Source organism: Orcinus orca, chromosome 18 (assembly GCF_937001465.1).
Source record: "Orcinus orca chromosome 18, mOrcOrc1.1, whole genome shotgun sequence".
NCBI lineage: Eukaryota > Metazoa > Chordata > Mammalia > Artiodactyla > Delphinidae > Orcinus > Orcinus orca.
Window position 1 is genome coordinate 54419554 of NC_064576.1, and position 14220 is coordinate 54433773.

General features: G+C 34.0%; 1 protein-coding gene across 3 annotated transcripts in view; it reads left to right on the plus strand.

Annotated features, from left to right (window-relative positions):
* Window positions 1-14220, plus strand: part of DGKH (diacylglycerol kinase eta) — a 184812-nt gene that overhangs the window by 135267 nt on the left and 35325 nt on the right. For all 3 annotated transcript variants that reach the window (XM_049701208.1, XM_004274557.4, XM_033436729.2), the window contains 6 exons: window positions 897-1170; window positions 1862-1984; window positions 5240-5365; window positions 11561-11678; window positions 12676-12786; window positions 12929-13025. In XM_049701208.1, the coding sequence (XP_049557165.1) occupies window positions 897-1170; window positions 1862-1984; window positions 5240-5365; window positions 11561-11678; window positions 12676-12786; window positions 12929-13025 (849 nt within the window). The remainder of the gene's footprint in view (window positions 1-896; window positions 1171-1861; window positions 1985-5239; window positions 5366-11560; window positions 11679-12675; window positions 12787-12928; window positions 13026-14220) is intronic.

The following is a 14220-nucleotide window of genomic DNA, read 5'->3' on the forward strand; positions in this document are numbered from 1 at the left end:
AAAAGAAAATAGAAATATACATTTGAAGTTTTCAGCCTCTTTCTCTTGTTTTTCTGCTCTGTGGAGAGCTTCAGAAAACAGAAACCCTCTGTACTCACACTTTTTTCTCATAACTATCTCCGCTGTAACTCTCTTTTGGCATGTCATCAAAAACAAAGGGAGGCGGAAGGGACTGGAAGTTGTGTGGAGGTAAAATGTTTATTAGGCAGTAGCATCAATAGCTTCAGTTCTAAATGTTTCTTTACTCTTAAAAATTCAAGAAAAGCAGAAAGAAACAAGGGCCCAGTACTTGTTTTCTTTCTGTATCGTTCTGCATCGTTCTTCCTTATCCTGTGCATATTCCTTTTTCTCTTTCTTTGAGCCAATAATCCCTTAAGTACTGTCACTCCTTTGCAAGCCAAAGGTTTGAAGGTGAGTTTACAAGACTCAGCCAGACTTGGCAGTTTGTGTTTACAAGACTCAGACAGGCTTGGCAGTGCCGTAAGTTGATTACTTTAAAGAAAAAAAGTTTATGCAATGTTTTGTGTAATGTACAGCAAATTTTGTATAATGTGTAAATTGTTAACGTAATGTGTCACTTTATCGTGAAGCTTTCGTTGTTTTCTTTTAAAGAAAAATAGCTTTTGGAAGATTGTAAAGATTTTCACGTGTGCAGTGGTGCTTGAATAGTTCTGGAAGTATAAATCAGTAAATTTACGAAAAATTGTGCTGTTTTTTAAAAAAATTATAAATTATTAAGTTCATAGCTGTCTAAGGTATAATTTATAATAGATAACCAATTAATGATAAATATCAGTGTAGGCATCTTTCCTCTAAAAATCAAAAACCATTCATTTAAACTATCACTTTCCATCTCCACTAAATGAAGATTCATTACCGCGTTTTTGTTTTCTTAGTGTTCAGTTCTAAATGAGAAGCTTGAACAACTGCTCCAGGCTTTGCACACAGATTCCCAGGCTAGTCCAGTTCTCCCGGGCATCAGCCCTCTCATTGTAGAAGAAGATCCTGTGGAATCGTCCAGCGAAGAATCCTTGTGTGAAAGCAAGGAACAACTCTTGGATGACACTACAAAACCTTCCTCCCAGAAAACTGTCAAACCGAGGGAAATAATGCTGCGGGCAAACAGTTTAAAGAAAGCAGTGAGGCAAGTCATTGAAGAGGCCGGAAAAGGTACACATTAACAAAAGTAACTTCTGAAGAAGGGAGCAGCATTCCCGTGGCAAGCACAAGGGAATTTTCCTGTTGGTCAGTCTGGACACACTTTAAAAAGTTTCAGAGATAAAGTACACTGGAAACATTAAAATAAAGTTAAAAATTACCTTTAAATCATATTTCTAAAATTAAAATTTTTTTAAACTGGAATCTGTTAAATTCTTAAAGAATATCAAACCTATAAACTACTTTGAAAATATTTTAACATTTATTTCCTAAATGTTGATGTTGCTTTTTTAAGAGTTTATAAAAGTTACACCTATATTTTAATTTTTTGTATTAATGTAACATGTATACTTCTCTTAGAATTTTAGTAGTAGATTAGAAGTTAACTTTAATATAAATAATTAATATTCAGAAACAGATTGTAACTTGTAATTGGACTTGTATTTCATTCTCTAAAGTTCTTATATTTTATTTTTCTCTTCCACTAAAAATATAATTTTGACAATTTAAAATATTTCCTTTTATAATCTCTAGTACTTAACAGACATCACATGACCCCAAAGTTCATTGCCAATCAGTGCTTATTTGTGAATGTGGAATCTCTTTGGGTTTCTATTTCAATTTTCCTTTTTTAAGCATATTTTAATATTTATGGATCTTATTTTTGCTTGTTCAAACATACTTCTCTTCTGGGTACTTAAAGTGATGGATGACCAGACAGTTCACTCCTCTGAACCAGTTAATCAATCATTTGATTATGATAGCACAGAAACAGATGAGTCTAAAGATGAATCAAAAGAAGATGATGCAAAAGCGTCATTAACTGGTAAGAAAACTGTGATAAAATTATTTTGGAATTAAATAAAATGTAATTCTGCTTTTAGTTTTTGAAAGGCCTATCAGTTTGAAATAAACTATTTGTATTTTTATTTTTAACAAGGTTTTTCAGAAGTTAAAACTTAGATATTCATGAATGCTAAAATAAGGAAGGTAACATTATTTAGACCGTTGTCAAGTACTCTCACATCCCTTTTTTATCACATGATCTAGAAATCATCATAATAAACTAAGGATTTGGGGACCAAATGTGGCTAAATATCTTAATTTTCCTGAAGAAAGAGTAAACACCAAAACAGCAGATTTTAACCTATTTTAACCCTCAGATTCCTTTGAGAATAATATGGAAGCTGCAGGCCTCACATGCATAAAACTTGACATTTAAATAATTTATCAGTCCCTTGAGTTCCATTGATCAGCCTAGATAGCTGATAATCCTTATCGCTAAATTAAGTTTTTAAATCATAGGACATCTAGTTACAACCCTATCTCTACTGAAATTATTTTTGCCAGGAAATTATTGTGTAGTTGCTTGAATAATATTGCTTGAATAATATTAACTATTTCTCTACCTTTTAGGTTTTAATTGAAAATGAATTTATACTTTTAATTTTTCATGTTGTATGAGGGAAAAAGTGTTAATTTACTAGAATAAAACAAGCAGAAATATTAATGAAGATGAGAAGATAATATGAAAATAATTACATAGTACTAATGAAAATCAATTGATATTATATCACAACTGTTTGCCATCATTAAATTTTTGCTTTTACTTTCATTACATATAAACTTGGATAGATTACTTAAGTTCTCTGTGGTTTCCTCATTTGTGAAATGCTATAATGATAATAGTGATAAAATGATAAAATGATAATAACGTACCTACTTGTTGTGACCTTTAAATAAGTTAACACACATTAAGTGCCTAAAATAGCACCTGGTACATTGTGCTGTAAAGGAATGTTTGCTGTCATTATCACTATTATGATTATTGTTACTACTTCCACTGTTGTTGCTAACTACACTAACTTTGAAAGAGTAGTCCTTAATTGTATTTAAAACTCTTAGAAACTTTGAAATTAGACCATATTATAGACCTCACATGTCTGACATACAACCAGTGCTTTTATATTCTACATCCTTAGTTCTTTTAGACCTTATGTGTACCTATTCCAGCACACAACCCAATTTTATAACCTTAGATCTTTTAGACCTTAAATGGCCCCATTGCAGAATATAATCCAACGCAGGCATATTTTACAACCTTGACCGATGGTCATTGAGCCTTCGGACTACTCACTTTCACTTCGTCCCCCTCTTATGGTTAGCTCTAATTCTTAGGAAGTTTTTTTTTTTGTTAATGTATTGAGCTTTATATATTCTTCCTTAAATTTCTACCCATGATTACAGTTATTATTAATAAACTTTTATGTATGATAATGTTAACAGTAACAACTACTGACATTTGTGTAGGGCTTTATGGCTAGTTTAAAAGCAATTTTACACACATCATTTCACGATATTGAAGATGACTCTGCTGTGCGGCAACCCTGAAATGATACTGAAAACAGCTTTCATGGCATCATAGTCTCTTCCCACACATTATATCTTCTTTTCCAGATTCTCTCTCCTAAATTGTTTTACCAATCTAATTTGATGATTTTATACTTTTTTTTTCTGGTTGCACCCATTTGGTCACTATGATACCCCGTTAAAATACGATGCTCCGTTTTGAGCAATATTCTCCAGATATTTCTGTAATGCAAGAATACTCCAGTACCTGTACGCTACTCATTCTGGACATAATGAATGGCTCTCTTTGGAGGATTGGTTTTTTAGCACTCATTGGTAATGGTTTTCTAACCAGCGACCATCCCACCTTACTATATACTCTCATGAATTTGACACTTCCATTATAGCCTGCAAAGGAAACCAAAAAAATACAGATATAGTGGTGTAGATATCGTTATTGAAATAGGCATAGATTATACAAGTCTTTATGGAGCAGTATTTCATCTTATTTTTTGGCTAGTAATCCAATTTAGTGGGAATCAGTAGCAGTAGAAGTGTTTCTGTATTAATCATTAATTTTTTGAAGCATATTCATTGTATTATCATTGAATAATATAATAATTCTTACATCTGAGATGTGCAAAATACACATTAATACGATCAATGAGATGTTATGTTTAAGAAGAACCATGAAACATTAATTTAGTTACCTGCAATGGAAGATCAATCTTAGTCACTAGAACACACTCTGTTTTTTATCAGAGATGAATATCAAAAGGTTATTTTTTATTAGAAATTAGTTCCAGGGCTCCCATCTGTCAAAAAAAAAAAAAAAAGTGGCTGTTCTGCTACTTTTCTTTAGTGCACCTGGACTGTTTTTGAACAGAGAGATGAGTGTGTAAGATTAATATAGTTAGTTTGTAATTAGTCTTAGGGAGAGTAAAGATAATTAAGTTTTAGAGTATTTTTAAATTGAGTTTGAGGATTACTGTTTTTTTAAACACCTGCCAATCGCTCCTAAATTAGTTAAAGATACTATTTGCTCTCCATTAAATTGCCCCAGTTTAGATAGAATTAAATCTCTCTCTTTGTTGTTTACTTTGAGAGTAATTCTGTTTTGGAATAATTTTTTAAACATATTGAGCTTTTATAAAAATATGATAAAACTGTTTTGGACAAATCATTGTCTTGAGTAAATAATTAATTGGGAAGTACAGGAAAAGTATATTGGTTTCATTTGAAAAAATAATATTTTTCCTTCCAAGTGTAGAAGAAAATGCTACTCATGTTTCACTGTTAGCTCTGGGAATTACATTCCTTAAATTTTATCATTTATCCAACATTTTTGAGAAAAGGATTGCATTGGTAGTATACACTGCAACACATGTTCCGTTTTCAAAAATTGTCAGGCTTCAGAATTTCCTTTTTTTTTAATAATGGGTTTCTCACATTCAAATTATGAGTATCACTGACCTTTAATTACGGTAAGCATCTATTTTTTATTAATTGCCATCTGTTCAAAATGGGAGATCAAGACTTCTAACTGTGGCAGACTCCTTCCACATAGTAAATCTCAAGAAAATGAACAGAAAATGGTAAAAGAATAAACACAATGTAATTATTTTGGTTCTACTGATTAAACATGTATGAAATTGTTTCATGTCATGAGTGTGTAAGGACTTGCTTATTTTTATAACTTTATCTCCTTTTAATCTGGACTTTTTGCCAACAGTTAAAACTGCACCTCGGTCTCCAGATGGCCGGGCAAGTCGTTCCCAAACTGACTCTGGCTCTGGTCCTGCTGTGGCAGCCAGTAAAGAAAACCTCCCAGTGCTCAATACCAGAATAATCTGCCCAGGTAGTACAGATTCTGAAACATGGTGTATTTTTAAGTATTTCCGTGAAAACGTATAAGTACTCATTTTCCTGAACTATAGAACTGTGTTCTTTTTTTTTTTTAAGATTTATTATTTATTTATTTTTGTTTATTTTTGGCTATGCCGGGTCTTAGTTGTGGCACCGGGATCTTCGTTGAGGCATGCAGGACCTGTCGTTGAGGCGTGTGGGCTCTTCATTGTGGTGCGCAAGCTTCTCTGTAGTTGTGGTGTGCGGGTTTTCTCTTCTCCAGTTGTGGTGCGCAGGCTCCAGGGCATGTGGGCTTTGTAGTTTGCGGCATGTGGGCTTAGCTGCCCAGCGGCATGTGGGATCTTAGTTCCCTGACCAGGGATCAAACCTGCGTCCCCTGCATTGTAAGGCGGATTCTTTACCACCGAACCACCAGGGAAGTCCCTAGAAATGTGTTCTTAAAGGTAAATATTCCTTTAAGAAAATGTTCTTGGTACTCTTGTCAGTCAGAGCCCAGATCCTTAGACTTTGGTGTGTACAAGAGTTGCCTAGGAAGTATTAAAGCAAGTGTTTCTGAACCCTGCCCTGAGAAATTCTGATTGAGTAGTTCTAGAGTGGAGCCCAGGAATCTGTATGTAGGTACTCATGGTAAATTTGATCTTATATTCTACTACCTTTTATGTATCTCCATAGCCTTCCCTGGATAAAGACTTGGGATTAGGATAATATTAGCAGAAACCAAAGGACTTGTGTGGAAAGGATGGGATGTAGATGTAGATGTCTCAGAGGTCTCCTTAAGTACCATTTGTTTGACTCAGTGAAAACTTTTCCAGATTCGTTCCAGAGTAGATTGGAACCCAAATTACACCCTGAAAATCAATTTCTCCTACAAATTATTTTTAAAGGTGAATCATAATTCAATAATAATAGTTGGAGACTTTATTTTCCCACTTTCAGTAATGAATAAAACAACTAGACAGTAAGAAGGAAATAGAAAATTTGAAAAACACGTAAGACAAGTATAGCTAATATGTCTACAGAACACTCCACCTAACGATAGCAAAATACACATTCTTCTCAAGTGCATATGGAAAATTCTCCAAGATAGACCATATATTAGGCCATAAAACAATTCTAAATAAATTTAGAAGGATTGAAATCATACAAAGTATGATCTCCAACCACAATGGAATGAAATTAAAAATCAATAACAGAAGGAAATTTGGGAAATGCACAAATATGTGGAAATAAGTGGGTCAAAGAAAAACAAATCACAGAGAAATTTTAAAAAATACTTTGGTATGAATGAAAACAAAAATACACCATACCAAAATTTATTTGATGCAGCTAAAGTAGTGCTAGAGTGAAATGTATTAAATGTCTATATTTGAAAAGTAGAATGACTACAAAAACCTAACTCTCCACTTTAATAAACTAGAAAAATAAGAGTAAACAAACCCATAACAAGCAGTAGGAAGGAAATAATAAAGTTTTGAGTGGAAATAAGTGAAATAGGAGAATATAAAACATTACAGAAAATCAGTAAAACCAGAAGTTGGTTCTGTGAACAGTTTAACAAAATTGATAAGCCTTTAGCTAGACTGACCCAGAAAATAAGAGAGAAGATTCAAGTTCCTTAAATCAGGAATGAAAGAGGAGACATTGCTATGGACCTTACAGAAATAGAAAGGATTGTAAGGAAAAACTATAAAATATTGCATGCCAACAAATTAGATAACTTAGATGAAATGGACAAACTCCTAGAAACAGGCAAACTACTGAAACTGATTCAAGAAGAAATAGAAAATCTAGCTGGATCTATGACAAGGAAAGAGATTGAATTAGTAATCAAAAAACTTTCTCCAAAGAAAAGCCCAGGCCCAAATTGCTTCACTGGTGAATTCTACCAAATGTTTAAAGAAGAATTAATACACCAGTCCCTTACAAACTCTTCCAAAAACTAGAAAAAGAAAGAACACTTTTCTTAACTTACATTTTATTTATTTTTTGTTAAAGTGTAGTTGATTTACATTATCATGTAAGTTTCAGGTGTATAGCACAGCAATTCAGTTTCATATATATATTCTTTTTCAGATTCCTTTCCTTTATAGGTTATTACATAATATTGAGTATAGTTCCCTGTGCTATACAATAGATCCTTGTTGGTTATCTATTTTATACATAGTAGTTTGTGTATGTTAATCCCAGCCTCCTAATTTATCCCTCCCCCCACGTCCCTTCCCCCTTTGGTAACCGTAAGTTTGTTTTCTTTGTCTGTTAGTCTCTTTCCGCTTTGGAAATAAGATCATTTGTGTCTTTTTGTTGTTGTTGTTGAAAGAACACTTTCTAACTCATTCTATGAGGCCAGTATTACCCTGACACCAAAACCAGTCAAAGACATCATGAGAAAGCTATAGACCAATATCCTTGATGAATAGTAACACAAAAATCCTCAACAAAATCCTAGCTAACTGAATCCAACAACATATAAAAAGAATTATACACCATGATCAAGTGAATAGTATCCTACTAATGCAGAATTGATGCAACATATGAAAATTAATCAATGTAATATACCATCTTAATAGAATAAGGAGCAAAAACTATACAATCATCTCAATAAATACAGAAAAGTCATTTAAAAAAAATTCGACACCTTCCAGTGGTAATACCACTCAACAAACTAGGAATAGAAAAAAACTTCTTTAGCCTGAGAAGGGCATCTATGAAAAACCTATAGCCAACCTCATATTTAATGGTGAAAGGCTGAAATCTTTCTCCCTAATATTAGGAACAAGACAAGGATGTCCAAACTAGCTGCTTCTATTCAGCCTTGTTGGAGCTTCTAGCTTGGGTAATTAGGCAAAATAAAAAGAATTAAAGGCATTCAAACTGGAAAGGAGAAAGCAAAACTGTATCTCTTCATGCTTTGACCTTGTATATAGAAAATCCTAAGGAATACACACACACACACACACACACACACATACACACACACAATTAGAGCTAATAAACAAAAACAAGGTTTCAAGATAAAAGAGCAATATATAAAAAATAATTGTATTTCTGTACACTAGTAATGAACAATCTGAAGATCTTTAGAAAATAATTTCCAGTAGCATCCAAAATAACCCAAAAAACTGAGTAAATTTAACCAAGAAGCTGAACTATTTGAACACTGAAAACTACAAAACATTGTTGAAAGAAATTTTAAAAGACCTAACAAAATTGAAAGACATCTGTGTTCATGGATCAGAGGACTAGATATTACTAAGATGGCAGCTCTCCTCAAATTGAGCCAAAGATTCCACACAACCCTTATCAAAATCACAATTGCCTTTTTTGAAGAAATTGATAAGCTGACCTTAAAATTCTTAATGGAAATACGAAGAACTCAGGATAGCTGAAAAGTCTTGAAAAGGAAGAACAAAGTTGAAGGAAAAACACTTTCTGATTTCAAAATTTCCTCCAAAGCTACAATAATCAAAACTGCATAGTGCTGCCATGAAAATGGTCATATAGATCAATAGAATAGAACTGAAAGTCCAGAAATAAACCCCTACATTTATGGTCAATTGATTTTCAACAAATGTGCTAAGACAATTATTTAATGAGGAAAGAATAGTCTTTTCAATCAGTGGTACCAGGGCGACTAGATATTCACATGCAAAGAATTATGACGGACCCCTGCCTCACACCATATATAAAAATTAACTCATTATGGATAAAAGACTTAAAGGTAAGAGCTAAAAATATGAAACTATAAAATGAAAACGTAGACCTAAATGTTCATAACCTTGGATTAGGCAATGTTTCTTAGCCATGACTCCAAAAACACAAACAACAAAAGAAAAAAAGATAAATTGGACTTCACTAAAATTAAAGATTTTTGTGAATCAAAGGGCACTGTCAAGAAAGTGAGATCCAATCCACAGGATGGGAGAAAATAGTTGCAAATAATATATCTGATAAAGGACTAGCATCCAAGATATATAGATAAATCTTAAAAATTCAACAATAGAAAGACATATCCCAATTTAAAAATGGGCAAAAGATCTGAGTAGACATTTTCCCTAAAAGTTATTCAAATGTCTGATAAGCACATGAAAAGATGCTCAACATCATTACTCACAGGGAAATGAAGTCAAATCCACATTGAGATACCACTTTACCCTATTGGGATGACTATCAAAAAAGACAGATAATAACAAATATTGGCAAGGACATGGAGAAATTGGAACTCTCATACACTGCTGGTTAGAATGTAAAATGGTGCAGCCATTTTGGAAAACAGTTTGGCAGTTCCTCAAAGGGTTAAACACAGAGTTAACATATAATCCAGAAACTCTACTACTACATATATACCCATAAGAACTGAAAATACATGTCTGCACAAAAACTGGTACATGACTGTTTTTAGCAACATTGTTCATAGCAGCCAAAAAGTGGAAACAACCCAAATATTCATCAGTTGATGAATGGAGGAACAAAATGTGGTCTGTCCATACAATGGAATATTAGTCAACCATTAAAAGGATGAAGCACTGATATATGCTACAACATGATTACCCTTGAAAACATTATGCCAAGCAAAAGAAGCTCAACACAAAAAGGCACATATTATATGATTCCATTTACATGAAATGTCCAGAATAGTCAAATCCACAGAGAAAGAAGATAGTTTAGTGGTTCCCAGGATCTGAGAACAGGGGGCAATGGGAGGAATGGAAAATGACTGCTAATGGGTAAGGGGTTTCTTTGGGGGAGTAATAAAAAGTTGTCAATTAATAGTGATCATCGCACAACTTTGTGTATATACTACAAACAACTGAATTATATACTTTAAAGGAGTGAATTTTATGGTATGTAAATTATATCTTAATGAAAATATTAAAATAAAAAAGATAAATCCAGAACACATTTGGTTCTGGAAAGGCTTCCATGTCTAGAGGTCATCTCTCTCTTCACACCTGGAGCCCTGGGATGAACCTTTCTGGGCTGAAGCTGTAAATATGGCTAACCTTAAAACATTTTAGAAAATACTGTACTTTTCTATGGGGCATCTGAAATATGACTCTTCACCTCTTCAAACTGTTCTTTTCTCTCACCAGCATGGTTGTTTTGTTCATCTGTTTACTTATTTAGACATAAAGGGAACTGTCATAGCAGAGTATACCATTGCATATTCAAAACTATGAAATTAAATGACAGAATAAAATTCATCTTGATTATTTGATAATCAGCTAAACTTTGTAGTTAAATAATGAACGTCTTCTAAGAGGAGCACGTTGTTGAGGAAAGAAATGTTTGCTAACGAAAGGACTTTTTTTCCTCGTGTTTCTCAATTGCATGACATATTTTTCTGAACTATTCCTTCCTTTTTGTCGATCTGTTCCCTTGGGTCCCTATTCCTTTGTCTTCTCACCAGACTTTAGTGCCTCTAGCCTTAATATTGGGTTTGTAGATCATAAACTTCGTTAGCTTTGAATACCATAACTAGTTAGTCGAAAGCTAGCTAGTTGTTGAAATGAATTTGAAGTTTGCATATTTAGAGGTAATATAAATGCTTCATTTTTATGTTCAATACTGTATTCTTCTAAAATTCATAAATACCTGTGTTTAATATTTTGCTACTTATTCTTGACACCAAAACTGAATTTTCACCTTAGCATGTCAACATTTTTACTTGAGTATCATTATCTATGCTTTGAGAGTATGGAAGTGATAACTCTATGACATTCTGGATAATTCAGCCTTTATTGTAAATTCCTTACAGGCTTACTACCTTATTTGCTAATAAAAGGGAAGTAATATTTACTTGTTGAAGTTACAGAATCATTGATGGTAAATAAGAAACTGTCACAAAGAGATTCCTATTTAGGTCCTCACCTGCTTCATTTTTTATGACAACATATAGATCCCAAGAAGCATCAACAACCTTGTATTTACCATGTATGGCTGAGTTGTTTTGCTGTGCACCTGATACTATCACAACATTGTTAATCGGCTAGACTCCAATATAAAATAAAAAGTTTAAAAAAAACCCTTGTATTTACCAACGTCATAGTTCTTAGTTATGACTAATGAGAAGAACAGAGACTGAAAGCCATGCTTTGGGAGCAAGGTGTTTCTGATTAGGTCTAAAAACAATGGACTGGCTCTTTCTGGTTTTCTCTTAACATGTGATCCTGTATTTTTTTCCGTCCAGGTTTAAGAGCAGGACTAGCTGCCTCAATTGCTGGGAGTTCTATTATTAACAAAATGTTACTAGCAAATATTGATCCTTTCGGTGCAACGCCATTTATCGACCCAGATCCAGATTCAGTGTAAGAAAATACTTCTGCAAATATTTTGTTTTGGCTTTCCTTGTTTCTGTTTTATACGAATGGTAACATTTTAAATGCATTGCAGTAAATATAGTTTCACATCCAAAAAGGATCATCAGAAAATTTCAAAAGTCGATAATGATGAGTACGTTGACCCACTTGAAATACAGTGGTTTTCATGATCTGAGGTAGGTCCCTTCCAGTGCGTGGTCTTGGATAACAACCCAATGGCGAAGTGAGTCACAGCTCTGCACACTTTTCCCTGGAATATTTTATTCATCACTGCCTTCCTCCTCACATTTTGCCTATTCCTTTCACCTCATTTTTTCTCTGTCTTGCCAGTTCTGCCATCTTTCCACATTCGGCCTCTAGGTTTACTTATTTCAGAAAGCTTCTGGCCCACATCGGTCCCTTCCCTTCTCAAAACTCCTTAAAAAAATTAGCTGTTCAGTATGTACTTCTTTTTACTTCCATATTTAATTTTGCTTTTGTTATGTCTCATTTCTCTAATGACACTCTTGAAAGACACTACTGTACTCCTTTGTATTTACTTTCCAGAGCACCTAGAAGAAGGGACTCGATCTAGTTGTTTTCTGCTCAATAAATGTTCAATAAAAGTACAAGTGTGGAGGAGACTTTCTAATTAAAAAAAGAGGACAATTGACATCTGACTGCAAGGCCCTCCCATCTGTGTGCATAGTGAGGGGCTTATGTGGGAGGTAGAACGAAGATTTTGTTACAATTAATAGAAAAGCATTACCATGACTCTGTCTCTGCTTTGCCCTGCCCACCATCACTTTACATCATATGTAGTGAAACTCACAGACATGTACTGGGGTCGTGCGCATGGCATGTGAATAGGAAATGATTCCTGCTAAGCTTCCCTTTCTTCTATAAGAAATGGAGGCTTGAATGGTGTTAAGCGCTATTTTGTATGCAGATTGTAATTGTTTTTAGGAACCAGAAATTGACTTTTATGTACTTTTCCTTATTATAGAGATGGATATTCTGAAAAATGTGTCATGAACAATTACTTTGGGATTGGATTAGATGCAAAAATTTCATTAGAATTTAATAATAAGAGAGAGGAGCACCCTGAAAAATGCAGGTAATTTTGGTAATAGCAATAATGTAATTATGCAAAGGCAATTTTACTTTAATTTCGTTTACTACCTCTTTTGCTCACTCTGCCTTTCAAGAGTAAATAAATGATAGTTATACTGAAATTCTCTGCCAACATTTATTTTCAGGAGCCGAACTAAAAACTTGATGTGGTATGGAGTCCTCGGAACCCGGGAGTTACTACAGAGATCGTACAAGAATTTGGAACAGAGAGTTCAACTTGAGGTAAGTTCATCTAGAAGTCAAGACATTTCAGATTATCTTACTTTCAAAAAAAAAAAGATTTATTTGTGGAGCTGATGTGGCCTCCGTTTCTCTTGAATAGTGTTTAAACACTTGAGGGGAAAAAATAAACGTGTTTATCAACTTTACACCAAAGGAGGTATAGACACTGGATATGCGTGACACAATTACCATTGTCATTAGATCCTGAAATTTGGATGTTCCTATGGAATTGAGGTGCTCTGTGAAATGGTAGGGCCATGGGAGTACATATATATGGGATAGCGTTTTTTTTAAGACTTTTTTGATGTGGACCATTTTTAAAGTCTTTATTGAATTTGTTACAATATTGCTTCTTTTGTGTGTGTGTGTGTGTGTGGTACGCGGGCCTCTCACTGTTGTGGCCTCTCCCGTTGCGGAGCACAGGCTCTGGACGCGCAGGCTCAGCGGCCATGGCTCACAGGCTTAGCCGCTCCGCGGCATGTGGGATCTTCCCAAACCCGTGTCCTCTGCATCGGCAGGCGGACTCTCAACCACTGCGCCACCAGGGAAGCCCAATTGCTTCTGCTTTTTATGTTTTGGTTTTTTGGCCAAGAGGCATGTGGGATCTTAGCTCCCTGACCAGGGATCAAACCTGCACCCCCTGCATTGGAAGGCGAAGTCTTAACCACTGGACCGCCAGGGAAGTCCCCAGGATAGCATTTTAAACAGATTTTTCCATTTTAAGTTTCCAAATTCTGACGCAATTCTACAATGCCTGAAGTTTCACAAATCCCTCAAAATATCATAGTAAATAGAACCTTTTAATTTAAATGTATTTTTTGTTTTAATTATCTCTAACAAGTTACTTAAGTGAAAAGAGATTATTAACAAATAGTTAATTCATGTTTTTTACTTCATGTTTTTTGTAATTTCACATATTTCCATAATCTCATAACATGTCTCCATAATTTGTTAAATTTGGTTTGTTATATAATAGTACTTTCTATCTTTGTTCAGTTCATTCAATAATAATTATTATAGCTATATTTTAAGTCATAATAATTGAAGTTTCCTAAATGCTTCCTATCAATACAAATCACCTTTAATTCTTAAACTTTATGAGGTAGTTATTTTCATTCTTTATGAGGCAGGTATTATTAGTTATTTCAGAAGCATGAAGTCACTTGCCTAACTAAAATCAAACAGTTGATAACTG